The sequence below is a fragment of the Thunnus albacares genome, chromosome 5, assembly GCF_914725855.1.
Source record: "Thunnus albacares chromosome 5, fThuAlb1.1, whole genome shotgun sequence".
Lineage (NCBI taxonomy): Eukaryota > Metazoa > Chordata > Actinopteri > Scombriformes > Scombridae > Thunnus > Thunnus albacares.
Genome location: NC_058110.1, coordinates 8,436,363 through 8,456,329, shown reverse-complemented (window position 1 = coordinate 8,456,329; position 19,967 = coordinate 8,436,363). Strand labels below are relative to the sequence as shown.

General features: G+C 36.5%; 2 protein-coding genes across 2 annotated transcripts; both read right to left on the bottom strand.

Moving 5' to 3' along the window:
* micos10 (mitochondrial contact site and cristae organizing system subunit 10) lies at positions 1-2,364 on the bottom strand. The gene is made up of 4 exons (XM_044352417.1): positions 2,080-2,364; positions 867-914; positions 339-445; positions 1-223 (listed from the first exon to the last, which is right to left on the bottom strand). Exons 1-4 carry the CDS (start codon positions 2,150-2,152, stop codon positions 215-217), a joined length of 237 nt encoding a protein of 78 aa, XP_044208352.1. The 5' UTR covers positions 2,153-2,364; the 3' UTR covers positions 1-214.
* A 191-nt stretch (positions 2,365-2,555) lies between these two features.
* Positions 2,556-5,660, bottom strand: sike1 (suppressor of IKBKE 1). The gene is made up of 5 exons (XM_044352416.1): positions 5,229-5,660; positions 4,609-4,714; positions 4,357-4,499; positions 4,108-4,221; positions 2,556-3,691 (listed from the first exon to the last, which is right to left on the bottom strand). Exons 1-5 carry the CDS (start codon positions 5,385-5,387, stop codon positions 3,545-3,547), a joined length of 669 nt encoding a protein of 222 aa, XP_044208351.1. The 5' UTR covers positions 5,388-5,660; the 3' UTR covers positions 2,556-3,544.
* Between the last annotated feature and the right edge of the window lie 14,307 nt (positions 5,661-19,967).

The following is a 19,967-nucleotide window of genomic DNA, read 5'->3' as shown; positions in this document are numbered from 1 at the left end:
TAATTTTTTTGTTGTTATGATGATTTTATTAAATAAACACAGACTGTCCTGATTAGGCACATACAAATCATACAGAGTCATACAAGGGAAGGATCGTCCAACAAAGAGACAAAAAAATCTAACTGCAGAGCAGTGCAAATAGTGACTCTCCTACAGACAAAACAAAACAAAAATATCCCAAAAATTAAAAAGACAGTCCCTCGATGACTTGTAGTTATTGTTCCTGTTGAAGAAAATGAAAATCAGTTACATAAATCTTGATTTACATGGACAGTGACACAGGATTGTTGCTGTGAGTTAGAAATAGGGAATGATTTCAGTTTGTTTTACAGACTAACCTTTACGCCTCTGTGCAGCATATAATGTGACCTCAGGTCATTCTGACAGTTGGCATAAGCCATGCCAAGTCCCGCTCCTGAGCCGAATGAAATCGGCCATGTGTGCCCTACAAACCAAACAGGTACATTATTTCTTCTCGTGCACGACATCACAATGTGGTTAACAACAAAACAGAGATGTTGCTGAAGTTCTCTACATACTCTAGTCTATTTTACATTTTTTACATGACTTGATTTTACTATTCACAAGCACCTTTGTGTGCATTTTGGTTGGATGAGTGTTGTTTGTGGTCTTCTCACAACAAAAGCAACAAACAGACCAGATTCAAATTTTGCATAGAATAATGTGTTGAGTTAGAAAATACAGCTGCTGTTGCATAAAAGAAAACACTTTTTAGCTGCTAGCAGTAGCTGACAACTACTTGTACATGCTGGGATGGAGCATCACTCTTAGCTCTGCTCCTCCTATCAAGGATCTGTTAAAGGTTCAAGATGCAGTACAGAATCAAATACATAGAAACTACTTACGTTTGAAGAACAGAACAGAAAACACGATTCCTAACCCGAGCCCAGTGCCTGAAAAAAAAAAGAGTAAACATTTAGAAATACATAGATGACAATGTATAGCTGTTGCTTTATTTCCATTTATTCAAAGTTTGCGTATCATGTTGGTAATTGTGTCATTCTTTCTCTGAATCATATAATATGCACTTATATTGTGTATTATATGTTTTTCATGTTATACATGACTGAGACATAACAAGAGAACAAGCTTTTTTTTGTTGCTTAGGAATGCAATACTTTCTAATACACACGACATTAAACTTTTACACTTGAACTTGTACTCTCATTCATACAATAGGATGGTGGGAGTGTCCCCAAACCCCACCCCAATATTTTTCTCTGAAACTGGTTAATAAGAAGATGTTATTTCCTTTAACTGTTCCAAAGATCATCTGTAGTCTTAATATTACACCGACTCCCTTAAATGAAAACGTGCCAGTCACCTCTCTCCAACAGCTGATACACTCAGTAACATCACACCAAACTCCATTCAAACATCTGGCAATTTTATGGTTGTTAGTTTAGCGGGAGTACATACATGATTATGGATTTTTTTGCGATATAACAGGATCCACAGTTCTTAATACCAGTGATTCATCAAGTAATATCGAATTTTAATAAATGAACTCAACTTTACGCAACTCCCTGCCTCCGTCATTTCTATCTAGTGTTATCAGCCGAGACAATTAAAGGCTTAACGTTACATGGCTTTAAAATTATGTTCATCGGTATTTTTAATGTATGCCGAATTCAAGGGTGGACATGCTGTCTCCAAAAGAGTCTTACTTAGTGTCCTAGTAAAGATGTATGTATCGATAAATAGAAAAAAAAATCTATATTAACATTTTCTGAGTGGTGTTTCCCTTCGCTTCTTTCCAACAGAGAAATCTAAGCTAAACGCGGCGTTAATTATGAGTATCATTCAGGCAAATGTATCAATGTTTGCCTTTATTAATGCAACTGTACAATGAACCCTAATTTTACTACATAAAAAGATCAAGTCATGGATATCTGACTGGTCACTGAGTTGTCCTTTACGACACCCTTTATGGCTAGCTAGTTAGCCTCTCGTCCAGTCAATGACAGCTGTGGACGACAGTAAAAACTCCTGCTTTTTGTTGCTATTGTTCTTGGACATTACAATGCCGTTACACAGAGAGGACTTTGGGATATTTACCGAATTTAATGGCACCGTCTGCCAGGCATCGATCCCACTTTTTCCCCAGCTCCTTCTCAGACATGCTGAACATTAGCTTGAGGCAAAGCTAGAAGTGTCAAATCCAGCCCTGCTGATGCCTTCACGGTCTGTCGGAAATGCTATGCAGTGTCGTCTTGAACGCAGAGGAAGAACAAAATGACAGAGAGCGGGAGGTTTGTTGAAGTCCAAGGTTTAAAAGTGGTACTTTGTAAAGGGAGGATATGGATAAAATAATTTATATCCGAAATAAGCGCTGAACTAAGTGAAAGGCCGTATGTGCCTCGTCACTTGAACGCCGCATTATGACTATCATTCTTGCAAACCTCGCGATGCGTTCAGTCCAACGCGGCTCAATGTCGCCATCGTGCGTTTAGGAATAGAAGAGCCCAATCTGTAATTCATCCTCCTACATTCAGTATGTTATCTCAGAAAAAAAACATTCCCAGACGCACAACTATTTATTGCAAATTTATTTTAAAGTTTCTGAATGAAATTTCGTTTGACACGAATCAGTACACTGTCATGAAGTCATTACAGCATGTTCACCCTAGTAACACTGATTTCCTGAGATGACAATGTACAATTTCAGTGCCCAAACATTTGATATCCGTTACACAAAAAGTTGGCATATTTTGAAATTGTTACCATAAAATAAAGATGTGCCATCAACTGGGACACGTGATTACTCTGCACACAAATCTGAAACTAGAAAACTGGTGTCGAACACACAGAATCAAAATACTAAACATGGAAATTGTGTCATATATGAATTCTATGAACAGACAAATGTATCAAATTCATATAATGATAGATAATCACATACAAATGATCCATCACCACTACTCAGCAGGCAAACTGTGTGAAACAGCCAAAAGTCATCTTGTTGGCGAAGGGATTATCAAACACAGCCTCTTAAAATGATGCGACCTACGAGCGAGCTGCTTAATAGACTTCAAGTGAACTCATAGCAGGGGTGGTTATGAGCATTTTAAATATATCGTGAGTGAGCGTGAACAGCAAAGGGGCACCAAAGAGGTAGAAACTGTGTCCTTGAAGACTAAATGTATCTTTGGCCAAAAACAAACAAACAAAAATAACAACCTTTTACTGCCTTTTACTCCAATACATGTGTTTTACATTTATCTGGAATTCACTCCAACACGACTGCAGTGACAACACACATACTGTACATATGAAAATATACAACAGCTACCATCCATATATACCTGCTGGTAAATGCTTCTTTCAGCCAGTTAGATTATTGAGTTTAAGTGGCCTTCACTACAAGAAAATATGTTGTGGTTTGACTGAATTCCAGCTTATGTAAAAAAAAAAAAAAAAAAAAAATAACGTAGTGAACCCAGGTGAAGACACCATCAACCCTGTCTACTGTTCTTTAAGGACTTTTTGTTACCCCAACCACAGTTTACACTGAGGCTGCTGATCACTTGTTAGACCCTGGCTGGGGGGTCTGTTCTTGTGCTGCTGCTGCTGCTGTTGCTGCTACTGCTGGCTGGTTGGTTTCCTCTCTCGCCGCCTTCACGGAGCTTTTGCTGATGCTCAGGAGGTCTCGCAGCTCCTTGTTCTCAATCTGAACAGGATACCAGATTGAATTTTTATATTATTTTATATTTTCTCACTTACTGTACCTTTAGTGGTATCTAGTCATGCACAGTTGTGATTTAAGTAGAAAAATTTAACCAAAGAAATAATTACTTTTTTGTGGGGGTTTTTTTCAATGCTGCAAGATCCACAAATGAAATTTATTTCATTGTGATTGTATTAGATGGCAACAGACCTGAGCAAATAAAACCAAAACTATCTGTATTCCTAGATGTTTGTTTTGCAACACACCTATTATTCAGTTACAGTACATCTCCTTCTCTACATACATTGCCACATATATAAACCATATCTACAAAGAGAGTATCAAAGAGCAAAGATGATTTTCAGTAATAGCTACCCAGAAATAACTAGAATTTGAACAGACAGTATGTTCTTGCTCACCTCCAGTTGAGCGAGCCTCTCTCGAACAGAACAGTAGTGCTGATCATCCACCTGCACTGCTCTTCTCATCACCTGGCCCATCTCGCATATCCGTTCTACCTGGCTCTGCACTTCCTAGATAAAAATAAGACCACAAAATTCCCCCCAAAATCCCAAAATGAATGGATTTTAAGCTCAACATCTGTCACTGTGAAATCCTATTGTACACATGACTGAGAACTTTAAAACATTAAGAAATAGCCATTGTACTTTTGCGTGGTCCTCATGGAGGCTGAGCACAGGTTTGGTGTCCAGCTCTTTCTTCGCCATCATCAGCTGGAGCATCTGCTTGCGGTACCGACCCATAATCAACTCTAGCGCATACTGGTGTTCTTCAAGAGACAACCATAGTTCTGTAAAGACAGTCATGAAGACACCACAGCGGATTAGCACACATATAAAACACTAGCAACATAAACAACAGAATAGTGTGAATAGAGGTTGTTGTTTTTTTTTTTAAACCTTTATTCTCCCGCTGTAGTTCCTTGATTTGAGTGTTTTCCTGAGTCAGAAGGACATGAGGCTTGTATTTGGTCAGCTCCTGAATCTCTGAAGTGTCTTCTGTGTGCTGAGAGAAGAGAGAAGTAAAAGGCAGCTGAAGTAAATGATAAAGAATAGAGTCTATGACAATATGCATTTAACACCCTACATCAAAGAATAATGAGGCTACAACAATGAGTGTGATGGTATAAAGCCATTGTTTAAGTTGATTTTTTTTTTTTTAATTTTAAGAGACAACATTATGTCATTATGAAAAGGTTAAGTACAAGAGCATTATTCGGCTTCAGAGGAATATTTCCATGACATGTTACTGAAAGAATGTCATGCCAAACTCCTTTCAAAAATAAGTAAATTTAACATTGTTGTTATTACCTCAAACGTACAAATTTTACTGATTTTTCATACATACACATTTTGAAAGTGTATCTTCAGGTAAACTGGAAACTGAACTGACCCAGCAGGTAGCACTTTTATTTCAATATCATCTCTGCTTTTGGTTCAAATGTGCTGTGCTTTGATGGGATGAGACGAGACATTATCACTGAGCTGGTTTGATGTGTTGTTGACATGTCTGTCCTTACCTTGTCTGGAAGGGCATTTCCCACCTCTTTCATGCCCTGCACCCTCTGGCTCAGGGCCCCGGACTGCTCTATCAGCCCCTCGGCGGCCGTGTCGTGCTCTTTCAGCCTCTCCAGAAGGGTCCGAGCATCGCCCAACACTTTTTCTAAAGTGCAGGCCATTTACTGGAAAACTGACAACTGTATGTAACGTCAACAAGCTACTTCACACCAAAATTACCTCGCAGGCTATGTAGGCTTAGTTAGCCGCAGCAGCTACAATGCATTTACAGCAACGAGTGCAAACTATTAAGGTTACGAGTATCTGGAAGTACTTGTCAGTAGACAGAGTGAGTGCAGTAAGTACAAATAAAAAATGAACTACTCTGTGTTGTTGTCAAGTCAGCCGTTTCCGTGTGAGGCACAACGACAACGTCACGTCCTCATTTCTTCTTCTTCTTTGGTTTTGCTGGCGGACTACACACCAACGTTAAAGATGAATGCCGCCACCTACTGTATCTGAATGTGTAACATCATGACTTATAATAAAAACTAACAAACAGACGAAAAAAGACTTTATCAAGAAGTTTATCCTTAATATTAAACCTGTTTCGTTTAAATATTTAAATAAAGCTCTTTGAACCTGTAAATGTTTCTCCCCTGTCTCTATGTTGCCCTTTGTTGTTAGTTATCAATAAGTGCGTTTACATGCACACTAATATCTTGGTTATGATCGGGTTTTTGGAGTACCCTGTTTATGTTTTGTGCATGTAAACAGCTTATCCCGGTTTCAGAAACATGGATAAGACCTTTTCCTGGTTTTGATAAACCTGGATGTACTTCCTGGAGTGCCCCCGATAGAAACCAGAATACTGTGGCACGTAAACGCCTCATCCAGGTTTCTGAACCATCTCATAGTGGCTGAGATGATGAAAACTCAAGACACACTTGCAGGCAGACCATCAGAAACCTGGATACTGTTATGATCATGTATACAGGGATATGAATAACCAGGTTCTTCATGTTCCATATCAGGAATATAATCAAAAACAGGATAAGACTCAAAACCAGGATACGAATGCACATGTAAACATACTCAGTCTGTAAAAACAAAATACGTATTTCCATGGCTGTTGTTGTGGATGAATTAGCAATCTACTTCTGTCCCAGTCCAAATTAACTTAAACTGCCATGTTTAACAAATCAAATTAAATTAGTCTGATAGATGTTTTTGTACTGATAGAACCTGGTAGAACCTAATTTTCGCTTTATGATTTTCATAGTATTTAAAGAAAACCATCTGGACGTTGTATAGCATAAGCAAAATTAGTGAATGTCCAGAAAGTACGAGTCCACAGTGAATATATGACATTGAGGCTGGCAGCTGGGACTAAAGTGTTAGTTATTTGGAGGGTAGGGTGGTCTCGACCAGCATGTTGGATTCTGATGTAGGCTGGTCATGTCAGAGTTATGGCTTCTGTGGGAGTCAGAGTTGAGGTTGTTGGTTACAAGGGTGTGTGCAATACTATATGGACCAGCTGCGAACAGTTGCAAGAAGTGAAATAAGTCTACATCTGGCTCTAGAAATGTACAACAATGTTTTGCATATAGTCTACAGTTGTGAACACGGGCTTTGGAATAAAACTTACATTGTACAATCAATATTTGTGGAGGAGCCAGTCCATCTATCTATCTGGGATGGTGTCTGCTGTTTTATCCTCTTTGCTTGACATGCTACTCTGACTGATTACACTGATTACTGACTACAGTTATATGATTAGGTGATTTAAGTGATTTACCTTTTCTACTGTTTGCTTAATTTCAATGTTCATTTATGTGTATGTTTTGTGTTTAGTTTTCTAAAGAAAGACAAAAAACAACACAGAAATGGATGTGACAGAACACCAGACAAGTGAGACAAGCATTCACACCAAGTTTTTTCGGGTAATTCACTTAATTTAATAATTTTCAAAAATCAGTTTATATGTTTTGTTCCACATAATCCATGTAAGAACAGACAGACAGAAACATGCTTTATTAACATGCTTTATTTCCATACAGGAGCCTTGTTTTTATCTGTTTTTATCAGTTGCTCAACATGCTGTTTAAAAGTCAGACTGCTATCAAGCCTAATTCCCAAGTATTTATAAGTTCAGACAAATTTAATTTCAATATTTTAATAATTTCATATGAGGAACTGATTTATTTTAATTTAGTTGTAGCCACTTTGACTGGACTGGACTTTGACAGCTCTGTTATGACCTGGTTTAAGTTGCCACAACAAAAGAGAGTGATGGATGTGTGTGTGTGTGTGTGTGTGTGTGTGTGTGTGTGGGGGGGGGGGGGGGGGGGGGGGGTGTTGTAAGGTGCAAAACCAGGCATAAGAATAAATTTAAAGCAACATAATAACATAATAATGAACAGTAGAACTGCTTGTTAGTTAAATTATATCTAAAATACATCACCATGGGCAACATAGTATCAAAGTGACTATTTGCATGAATGACTGTGCTGAGTGGGGTTAACAAGGTTTGGGGCTGGTAGGAGAATTGCATTCAACATTATTGTTCCCTCTGAGTTCAGTGTTTCTCATCTGTAGACATTTAAATGTCTTTATTCTTTCTGCTATTTTCTGCCAAATGCTATAATCTTTTATTGAGAATTCACTGTTAAAAATGTTGCTGTTTTGTTGCTCTTTGTCCCAACTGTGTTCTTGTGTAATCGTTCTAAACTGAGTCAGGCTCCACTGTTAAAATAAAATGAAATTATTGATATATTTTCTTTTCAAAATGATTGAATACTAAATGTGTCTAATTTTAGATTTCATCTTACTTTTTGTGTTGAATTATAATGAGTTCACCTGTATTGAACTCTTTGTAACAGAAGTACAGATCTTTAGGAGGGTCTAACCCTCCCAAACCCATTTGACAATGTTTCACCCAAATATATGTTTCCTGTTCTTCATATAGTGATGTTGTTTAACCGTCTATCAGAGGGCAATAGCTTCTACTGCTCATCAGTTAACATACTGAGATATGACCAAATTAAAAATAAGTTATCAATAATGATTGGAGGATTTTTCTCTGTTTTTACTAATGATCTATAAACAACAATAAAGAAAATTCAAATGGAACATTGTCTACAGACCCTCTTAAAGATCTTTCCTTCTCACACAAAATCAAACATACAAGGAATTTGAAGTTATTAACAAGTTACAAAATGATTTAATCAAATTAAATTACTTTTACACTTTAACAGCTACTACTAATCCATCTATGACCTGTTAGTAATTTTATCACTCCTGACCGATAGAATTGCTGCTACTGTTATTATCAATACTCTTAATACTTTCTACATGACGTTTTAATGTCTTTTTCAGATTCTTTTTTAGATTATTGATACATTTTAAAGTTTCCCTTTCAAAGGGTATTTCAGTACTGCTGTTGCTATTGCAGCTACCAAAGTTATAAAATCTGATACAAATATTACAATAATATTATTATATTAAACTACTGCTGCTCATTAATGAATTAAATGTTCCATTTAAACTTGTTGCGTTATAACAACTTAACCTGTGTTGAACCCTTTGTTACAGAAGGAAAGATCTTTAAGAGGGTCTAACCCTCCCTAACCCTAACCCTTTGACAATGTTCCATCCAAATATATGTTTCTTCTTGTTCATATTGCAATGTCATGACCTAACAAGACACTTGTTAAATAAGCTATCAAACACTGGCCTATTCTCTGGCAAAATTTTAAATTGCTCATCATTCAATATATGAGTCATAAACAAAAAAGTAGTTATTATTTAGAATTAGTATGAATGGACATTTTTCTGCTTCTTTTGCCATTAAATGCTGAGCTGTGCACAGTAAAAAGATTTGAATGGAACACCGTCTACAGACCCTCTTAAAGATCTTTCCTTCTTTTACAAAGTTATTATGACCAGTTCACCACAACAGAGAAAACAATATGGACAAAACTTAGTTATTACAAACACTTTAAGTGCTATTACTGCACTAGTCCATCTATTAGTTGTCAGTAATGTTATCACTCCTGATTCTGAGGAGCCAACAAGACGTCCATCGCAGCTACTAATACTGTTAACAGTCTCTTACTACTACAGAGAAAACAGCTGAAATGTCTCTAATACCACTGATACAGCTGCTGCTACTGATAACATCACCATTCTCATACTTTTCATGACTTTTTGAAATCATTTTTTCAAATTGTAGAAATGCTACTCATCAGTGAAATAAATGTTTATATTTTTAAACTGTATCAACCTAAATTAATTTGAGGAGTTCATCAGACTTTGCACAACTTCCTCTGGAACCACAAAAGGCTTTATACAACTTTTTTAAACATATGCAGTAGTACTCCCCAATACCTGTAAAGATACTCAATGTGTAAATTTCCATTTCCTCTTTCAACTGTAATTCTGGGTAAAATTATCCAGTATAATATATCTATATAATAATAGTAATAATAATTATTATATATTAATATAATAATATGTAATTATGTATATAATAAACAGCAACATTATCAGATAATGTTTTTCACTTCTAAAGTCATTAAATACTGACCTGTGCACAACAGCAACAAAAGACTTGAATGGAGCATTGTCTACAGATCCTCTTAAAGAGTTTTCCTTCTTTTCACCACAAGACAGAAAAAATATGGACAAAACTATAAAGCATGTTTGACTTATCATTACTTCTTTTGTTTTTCAAAGAATGTGTAGAAGCTATCAGAGACTTAAGACTTAATACTTATCTACATGCTAAAAATAAATGAAATAGTTAAAAAGAAAAATCTGTATGTATACTAAAAACAAATGGAATCATTAAAAAATCATCTATATACGACAAAGAAATGTATGTAAACTGTGTACATACTGAGGTTATTATTTATAAAATGTTTTTGTAGAATTTGTGGAGTTTTTTTTTTCTTTTTTTAAACTTTAGAGGTAAGTGAAAGTTTGAAGAAAAGAGGTCGAACATGTCTGTGTGTAAACCTAACATAACTTACTGTGTTAGATTTTTTAAAAAGAACTGTAGAAGGTATCAGTCAAAGAGTTAAACAGAGTTACAAAACTTATGTACATGCTGAAAAGGAATGAAAGAGTTAAAACTTATTTACATACTAAACATGTATAAAACAATTCAAATCTAAATACTAAAAAGGCATAAAAGAATTAAAACTTTTTTTTTGTTTTTTGTTTTTTTTGTTTTTAGGAATCGTAGAAGGAAGTGAAAGTAGAGAGTTGGTGTGTGTGTTTATACACTAAAAGAAATTTATCTACATACTAAAAAAAGGTATGTCAACAAATATACTGTCTACATACTAAGAGTGAATGAACTTGTATAGTGTATATAGTGAGGTTATTATTTTGTGTGTTTTTTTATTTTTTATTTTTAAAGGTTAGATTAACTAAAAGTTTGAAGGAAAGAGTTGGAACATGTCTGTGTGTAAAGACTTACCATCACATCACCATCACTAGATTTTTTTCAAACAAATTGTAGAACGTATCAGTCAAAGAGTTAAACAGACTAGCGAAACTTATCCACATGCTGAAAAGGAATGAAAGAGTTAAAACCTATCTACATACTAAACATGTATAAAAGAGTTAAAACTTATCTACATGCTGAAAAGGAATGAAAGAGTTAAAACTTATCTACATACTAAACATGTATGAAAGAGTTCAAATTTATCTACATATTAAAAAGGAATAAAAATTAAAACTTATCTACATACTAAAAGTGTATAAAAGAGTTAAAACTTATCTAAGGGTAATATTTTTTTGTAAGAATAGGTTTGCACAATGTGTGCAGTGTGTGTGTGTGTGTGTGTGTGTGTGTGTGTGTGTGTGTGTGTGTGTTACATCTCTGGGTCGTACGGAGAGGAAGTCATCCATGCCATGACCATCTCTGCCACTGCATTAAAAGCAGAGGGTGGGAGTCCACCGGGCTGGGGTCCGTAAGGGCCGGGCCAGAGGGGCGTGGCCGTGACATCATCATGCTGAATGTCATCTACGGGCTCCTGGAGGACTCTGGGCTGGATCTCCTGCTGCCTTCGTCCTGCCGTCCTTCCCTGAACCTTTTAAGCACCCAGAGAGGAGGAATCAGTTCAGACTAGTTCAGCTACACCCTTTAGACTGATGCAATTTTGCCGTTGAACCAGATGGATCATGGATCAGGATAGAATGGTTTGGACCACCGGGGGCACGTTTGGACTGCTCACCTCCAGCTGGACACCCTCCAGGCTAGCCTGTGGGGCAGAGGTGGAGGGCTGGGGGCTGGGGCTCCTCTCTGACAGGACAGCAGCATTCTCACGGAGTCTTCTCTGCGGAGGCTCCTCCAGGGCTCTGGAGGTGCTCCCCTGCTCCCTCCGTCTCTTCCTGCTTGCACCAGCCTGTTAGTTACACAGATAGACAGAGTTGACTCAAACTGGATGATTAGACTGTTAATAATTAAAGGAATACTAGAGGCCTATATATCATGGCAGAGACTTCATGTAACAAGTAGGCTTACTCAATACGTTACATGTAATTAAGTGATTACAAATCATTGTCATTCAAACGTACTGGATTCATATTTTCAAGTAAATATCTGAAATCAGCTACATTAAGTGAGACTAACTTTTGCTGAACAACGGCTACTGTGGCTACAAGTGGTAATTACAGGGTAATGGTGGATGATAAACATACAGTAGAATAAGTAGAGAATACTCATGAATGAGCAAACAGACTCAGTGGTCAGTTATGCAGCAACATTTATCTAAAGGTTGTCCAAGTGAAAAAATAATATATTTGAGTGTCTTTAAAATGTATTGAAATGTTGTATGTTTCAAGAACATTTACATAAATGAGTACTTATTGTAAATAGATTGTAAGTATATGAATATTATGCTAACATGAAATACTACAAAGTATATTTCTACCTCACTTAACTTAAATTGAAATATATTGTACTTGTAATAAATACACTTCTGTGAAAAATATTTTTAGTAAAATTTGAGTACAAAATTAGTTGTTCCATTTTAAATACACTATTTACTTGTCTGGACACAAGTACACTTTAGTGTGCCGTAGCATGCTAACATTTAGTTAACTTTAGTGTATGATTTTATCATTTGGGTGCTGACATTAGCTGGCAGTGGTGACAGGCACTACATTTTGTGTTGTAAAATGATAATAAATAAATCTTGAATCTTGATCTTTTCAAAGTAAATATCACCCAACAATGTTTTATATCCAGCTAAGAAATGTTTTTGATCCACTAGATGAAAATGGAAAATCCCCCAAAATAAAATATGAATTAACAACCACAGAGACACTTGAGGATGAGATACAATTTCTTGTCCTTTGTCTGTGCTTTGATTTAAAGTTGAGAGGGATAAACATTTGCTTACATTTGTTTTCTAGACTGTGCTTTAAACAAATTAACAATATAACAAGCAGCTTATATTTCATATTAAATATGATGAAGCATCAGCATCATGACTTCAGTCTGGTCTGACTCAGAATAACTGAGTATAGAAGAAATAAAAACTCATTAAGGCGATACTTCACAGGATTTGAAATTTGTCTCCTAGCAACACTAGGAGCTACTGCAGCACATCCCATAATAACCTAATTAACAGATTAGTGCCACCTGGTTGACATTTAAGAGCCTCAAGGTTTCCTTCTGTGTTTTATAGTAGATCTGAATCACAAGACTTCCTCTGCTAACATCATAAACATGAAAAAACACTTTCATGAGCTAAAACATGAACCACTGAGGAAAAATAGCAGAGCTGCTGTTTCACACAGCAAATGTCACATATTTCTTGAATGTGTCTGTTGTTAAAGGCACTTAGTACGAACTCAATTGTAACAGTTTTTAAAGAGGGTTCAGTTATGTAGTCATGAGTGATCTGGTGCTTGTTGTTTTATGAAAATTTTATGGTATCGTTGTTTGTGTTTTGTGCTGCTCTGTATGTATTTTCTTGTTGAGTTTTGTGCTTTAACATATGTATTTGTATTGTCGAGTCTTGCGCAGTTCCATATATATTTTAATGTTGAGTTTTATGTATTTTAAAGGCCCATCTAGGGATAGGCATTGCAAATTAGCTTAGGATATAAATGCTGTGGCATATGGCATTAGCTCATGCTATATACTTTTCCGTATATATACGTTAAATGAACAAAACTGATCTTGAGGCCAGATGTGTGAGGATCTTACCACCTCAACTAAACTATATCCTGCTGGACCTGCTAGAGCCCAATCTACAAGCCCTCACTGACTGCAGTCATAAAGGAAATCAGACTTGTAACACTCCAGCACATTCGGAGATATCAGACAACCACTCCCACTGGTCTCTGAAGCAGAAGCGACACATCAAACTTACTGATGACTTAAAGCACGGACCGAGGTGGAACCAAAACGCATCGTCAGCGGAACAATACGTCATCGTCCAGGCGGCGCATGAAGACCTGCAGGCGGACAAACAATCAGTGAGTCAGCTGCTTGTAGTACAAACAACCGCTGCTGCCAGGAGAAGGAGAGGGGACAATACGGTACCTCGAGCAGAACTGGGCTCTAGGTTGGTTGGTTGGTACATTTACTCAAGTACTGTACCTAAGTACAATTTTGAGGTACTTGTACTTTACTTGAGTATTTCCATTTGATGATACGTTATACTTCCACTCAACTACATTTCAGAGGGACATATTGTACTTTCTACTCCACTACATTTATTTGACAGCTTTAGTTACTTTTCAGATGAAGATTTGACACAATGGATAATATAACAAGCTTTTAAAATACAACATCACAAAGATGAAACCAGTGGTTTCCGTTTTTGGCTTTTGACATCTTACAAAAAGCAGAGTGTAGTCAGAGTCACATTTCAGATGTTTATGAGTTGTTAACAGCTCCACCAAATAGTGATTTTTCCCTCTAAACTTTTCACATGGTTTCATTTCAATAAATGTTTAAATGATCCAATATTTCACCAAAAATCAATGATTAGAGAAAAAGTCGGGAACCACTGGACTAAACTAGCTAACTGCATATAAAAAAAGTAGTTGAAACCAGCTCCACCTCCAGCAGCTACAACAGTAACATGCTGCTCTAACACTGATGCTTCAGTATTAATAATCTAATGATGTCATATATAATAATATATCAGTCAGAGGGACCAAACCACTACTTTTACTACAATACTTTAACTACATCAAGCTGATAATACGTATGTACTTTTACTTAAGTAGGATTTTTCATGCAGGACTTTTACTTGTAAAGGAGTATTTTTACATTGTTGTATTGGTACTGTTACTTAAGTAAAGGATCTGAATACTTCTTCCACCACTAGATGTCATCAAAAAGTTTCAGTGTCTACATGGTTTCATGCTTGTCTCAGTGTTATCAACATGACACCCCGTGTGACTGAATGTTGATTTTCCCTCAATCCTACATTACACAATATCTAGCCTGCATATATTCACTGATGTTATGGACAATTACACTTATAGTCACTGTTATATAGTGTTACACAAAAAACTAAAGACAACATTCAAAATTATATTTCAAATGAGCACAAGCTCCTGAAAAATCTAACAGGATACATACTTTTACAGTCTGTTTTACCTTGTTGGTGTTGGTGCTCGTCTGGCTCCTGCTGGGCTCTCTCCTCCAGTAGATGTGATCATGGAGGTGAGTTGGCACATCACACATCTGTAACCATTAATGTACGGTTTAGGATGGGACTCTACATAACACAACTGAACTGAACATTGAATAAATTAGTTCATCTCTTGAACCTGCTGAGCACACTCATGCTTCCCTTAAAGGATAGTGGTTTTACAGTTTTTCACTAGAAGAGGTTTTCCTCACTGTAATCATTCCTCCTGTTCATATTGGCTATTAAAAGATCCCCTTCAAATGTGCTTTCAGTGTAAGTGATGGGGGCCAAAATCCACAGTGTGTCCACACAGACATTTTGTGCAGAAATGCATTTAAAAGTTGATGTGAAGCTTATATGAGGCTTCAGTAGTCTGAGTTAGTCATATCAAGTGGATATCTGCCACATTTACAGTCTTTTTAGCATCAAATTCCCTCTTTGTGTTTCCTCGGACAGAGTTTCCCACTAAAAAGACTGTAATATTGAAAGATATCTACTTGATTTGACATTTGGACGGCTGAAGCTTCATACAAGCTTCAGGTAAACTTTTAAATACATTTTTGCACAGGAGGACTGTGGATTTTGTCCCCCATCACTTACATTGTAAGTGCATTATGAAGAAATCTTTTAACAGCCAATATGAACAGGAGGAATGATTATGGCAAGAGACACCTGTTTCAGTGTTTATTTGGGCACCTGATTGTTGTTTTAAGACAGATTTGAACATTTGCGAACTCGTCCTTGAAATAAACAAGCTATTTTCTACTCTGCATGCACATATGCATAACAGCTTTTCTGTTTTTGCTGCAATAGCACAGAAAGGTGACATTACCACAAAAAAATATCGATCACTTATGAATTGTTTAATTAAGTAATGAATGAGGGCTATATCTTGATAAAATATCAGGTTCAAAGTAGAAACTTTGGCATCTTTAAACCAACAATTTGCAAATTGCTGTTACACTGAGTTGTTCAGTGTTTCAGCAGTTTACTGAAGGTGGTTAAATGTATCACTGTGTAATAAGCAATATTTTATTTTTGTGAAGGAGTTTGAACTGCAAACTGTATCAGTTTGCTTGCAGCAGTCAGTTCAGGATTTTGCAGTTAACGTTACTTCTGCCTTCACATTTCAGCAATGTGTACACTGAAGACTTTACTTTAACATTGTTTTTATGTTTTACTGAACAAACTTCCCACTGCATGAAAGTCAGTTGCTTTTGTCGTAACTTATGTTCGACGCCTCAAGGCTTAAATACAGCAGAGGCGTCGTATAAGTCTTTGAATGATTTTAAACTCCCTAAATTCTCACATTTTCCATGATGAAACAGTAATAGGGTTGAGTTGAGGTCAGTGCGGGTCCGTATTTCGCTGGTCACTTGTACAATTTTTCAGAAATCGTCGAGTGAAGTTTCTCCTTCAGTGTCTGAAAGTGAAATGGTGGCTTTGGAACGAGTGTCTCGAATATAGACGCTCCATAGCAACCAGCGTCCTACGTCAGCATCAACATCAAACTGGTTTAAGTGGCAATTTACAGTATTGTCTTTTTTATTGACATTTTGAAATTATAGAAAATAAAATATTTTTAAATTAATTCCTTCAACACGGATTAAACAACGTTTTATAGAGGCGCAGTGCATACACTACTGTTTAGTCGGCATCCATTTCATCAGTTATACAGCAACATTTTAGCTGTTTTGGTTTATTTTATGTCAATTTAAGCTTCAGACGAATTAGAGCAGAGTCAATAAACGTGGTCAATATTGTTATTGAAGGCCCAGCAACAAATAAATAGTCTCTGTCACTAGTTGAAAGGCATGTGAAAATCCAAATAACTTATTAAAATGTAATTAGCCTAAAAATTAGCTGTAGCGGTTGTTAAATAGGACTTTGTTGTGTTTGTTAACCATATTTAAATATTTTCCTGTCAGTTACCAGGTGCACCTCACTGAGGAGTGATCAGATGTAGAGACCTAGACGGAGCAAGAGACGAGAGAGGAAAAAAGGACAAACAGCACAGATAACACATACAGTTGTAACACCATGGATAAAAATCTGTACGAACCTGAGTTGACCCAGTTTGACAATCTAATAATTTACACATATCATATTGTGAAACTATTGTTAAACTAGTGCATATGCATGATCAGTGAATGGAGAATACATAAGTGTGAATGTTTTACTGTTCAGCAATTTGGGCTTGCATTGGCGCATAAAATGTTTGCTCATAATAGCATAATAGCATTTCAAAATTATAAGGACTAAATAGACATAACATCTAAATATTTTATTTGTGGAGCAGCACTGAAAAAGTGCAAAATAACATTGTGCAATCACTGAAAAGTAATTTATAATCCAGTAGAATCTCCAATATGAATATGAATTAAAGGACCAGTGTGTAAGATTTAAGGAGATCAACTGGCAGAAATATTGGCAGAAAAGGAATATAATATTCATAAGTATGTTTTAATTAGTGTATAATCACCTGAAACTGTGAATTGTGTTTTTGTTACCTTAGACTGAGCCCTTTATATCTACTTTATATCCTGCCCTCCTGCCTCACAAACCCAGCCCCTAGTCCACTTTTTTAGCATTTTTCAAAATGATGCAGTGGCTGCAGTTAGGATCAGACCTGGGGATGAAGTTAATTAACAGGAAACTTGGTAGTAAAGAATAACACCCTGTGTGTGTGTGTGTGTGTGTGAGAGAGAGAGAGAGAGAGAGAGAGAGATCATGAAGTGAGACTTGCATCTTTTGATGTCATGGGCCATGTTTGTTTCAGTCTGTGTGACCACATGTGGTCAATTTTTGACATCTGAAATTGTGTCATTTCAACAATCATCATTACTATGTTGCCCTTTGTTGTTAGTTATTAATAAGTGTGTTTACATGCGTATTAATATCCTGGTTATGATCGGGTTTTTGGAGTATCGTGGTTATGTTTTGTGTATGTAAACAGCTTATCCTGGTTACAGAAACCTGAATAAGACCTTTTCTTGGTTTTGATAAACCTTGATATACTTCCTGGAGTACCCCGATAGAAACCAGAATACTGTGGCATGTAAACATCTCATCCAAGTTTCTGAACCATCTCATAGTGGCTGAGATGGTGAAAAATCACCACACCAATCAAAACACACCTGCAGGCAGACAATCAGAAACCTGTTATGATCATGTATACAGGGATATGAATAACCAGGTTTTTCATGTTCCATATTAGGAATATAATCAAAAACAGGATAAGACTCAAAACAAGGATACTAATGCACATGTAAACACACTCAGTGTGTAAAAACAAAATATGTATTTCCATGGCTGTTGTTGTGGATGAATTAGTAATCTACTTCTGTCCCAGTCCAAATTAACTTAAATTGCCTTGTTAAGCAAATCAAATTAAATTAGTCTGATAGATGTTTTTGTACTGATAGAACCTGGTGGAACCTAATTTTCACTTTATGATTTTCATAGTATTTAAAGAAAACCATCTGGATGTTGTATACCATAAGCAAAACAAGAGGAAGAGGAAGAAGAAGAAGAAGAAGAAGAAGAAGAGGAAGAAGAAGAAGAAGAAGCTATGCCCCTGAGAGCTTTGCAAGCTCTCAACGTCCCATCGAGCCCCCTGCGGGGCCCCAGCTGTGCCCCACTTTTGAAGACGTGGATGATGCCCTTAACGGGCCAGAACTCTTCAATGCTAAATTGGATTGCAACCAAATTTAGGAATGTTGTACATAAATTCACACTGCACAAGTGTGTAACATTTGATACAATTCTGCCCACAGTAAAGTAACATTATAACATATTTCTGCAATTCTAATGTCTTTAATAAAATGAAACTTGGTACACAAGTTCTCCATTAGAATCTGCATGACATACTGAATCATGGCACCAATAGCCCCACCCTGTGGTCATGAGTAAAATATCTCTTAAATGCCATATCTCTTAAATGTAAAATACCAGGGTAACCAAAATCTGCAAAGTTGTACAGACGGGGATGCTGAACAAGTGTGTTCTATTTTCAGCAATGCTTTGCAAGTTATTTCAGCTGTCAGCATTCACATGCATTTTCTGCAGGAAATGCATTTCTAGTATTGCTCAATGATGTTAAGCAAATATTTCAAATGCTGACAGAAAAGAGTGATAGGATGTAAGCAGTGGGGGCTATTGTGCTTGAGAATGTCCTACACAGATGACAATGATGATGGCATTATTAACAGTGGTGTAGTAATGTCAAGGAAAATCTACAAAAGTGCAATACATACCATGTCATGATAGCTGTAATATACTGGCAGCACATCAACAAATATGTTGGCAGCATCTTTGACATACATGTGATCAATTAAATTCCCCTTGTCAGTTGTATTTTGTACATACTGGGTGTAATTATGTTCAGCAAAAAAGCTGAGCAGTGTACCGTTCTCCAGTGTGTTTTCATTGAAGTCTCCAATGATGATTTTCTTGCCAGGACATTGGTCAATGACGTCAGTTGTTTTGACAGAAAATGGTAACAGGATAAATTGCGGGTCTCTAAAGAGCTGCAGCAGTCAAGTAAATACTGTTCACTTGAAATATCAAACATTCAATATTGTAGCACTTTTTAGGCCACATTAGAACATCTTTTGTTAGTGAATGGTATATTCCTATTCCACCATGAGAGTCTTGATTGAGGTGTTGTAACTGTGGATGTGTGTTGTCATAACTATGCCCACAAGAAAGATGTGTGAACTAGAAGCTTGTGAGACAAGATTACTTCAATGGATCATCAACCCCTAACCATGTTTCTATAAGGCAAATGCAATCAGCATCATTCATGTGAGCATTAGCTTGAACATCTGGAAAGTGACCCTGAGTGACACTTCAGAAGATGACAATGAAATACTGATTCTGATTTTTGAGGGTTAGAAATCTCATTGTGAATTTGGATAATTAGGTAAGAGGTGAGATACTTATACTTCCAGCTGAACATTATATGTACTTGAGTTTTTCATGTAATTTGCTGAACTTGTAGTAACCTAAATCAAAATTTCCAGACCCCTATGTATTTTGTGGGAAAGAATGGCAGCTTTTCTGTCATGTCAGTGCTGTCTTTTGTCTTTGCCT

What these genes read in the sequence shown, in the direction of transcription:
- micos10 (XM_044352417.1), bottom strand. Translation starts at nt 2,152, where the DNA reads ATGTTCAGCATGTCTGAGAAGGAGCTGGGGAAAAAGTGGGATCGATGC. An exon ending in AGACGGTGCCATTAAATTCG is followed by an intron (nt 915 to 2,079) that starts GTAAATATCCCA and finishes TTTTTTTTTCAG; the next exon opens with GCACTGGGCTCGGGTTAGGA. An exon ending in TTCTGTTCTGTTCTTCAAAC is followed by an intron (nt 446 to 866) that starts GTAAGTAGTTTC and finishes TTTGGTTTGTAG; the next exon opens with GGCACACATGGCCGATTTCA.
- sike1 (XM_044352416.1), bottom strand. Translation starts at nt 5,387, where the DNA reads ATGGCCTGCACTTTAGAAAAAGTGTTGGGCGATGCTCGGACCCTTCTG. An exon ending in GAAATGCCCTTCCAGACAAG is followed by an intron (nt 4,715 to 5,228) that starts GTAAGGACAGAC and finishes CTCTTCTCTCAG; the next exon opens with CACACAGAAGACACTTCAGA. An exon ending in AGAGGCTCGCTCAACTGGAG is followed by an intron (nt 3,692 to 4,107) that starts GTGAGCAAGAAC and finishes TATCCTGTTCAG; the next exon opens with ATTGAGAACAAGGAGCTGCG.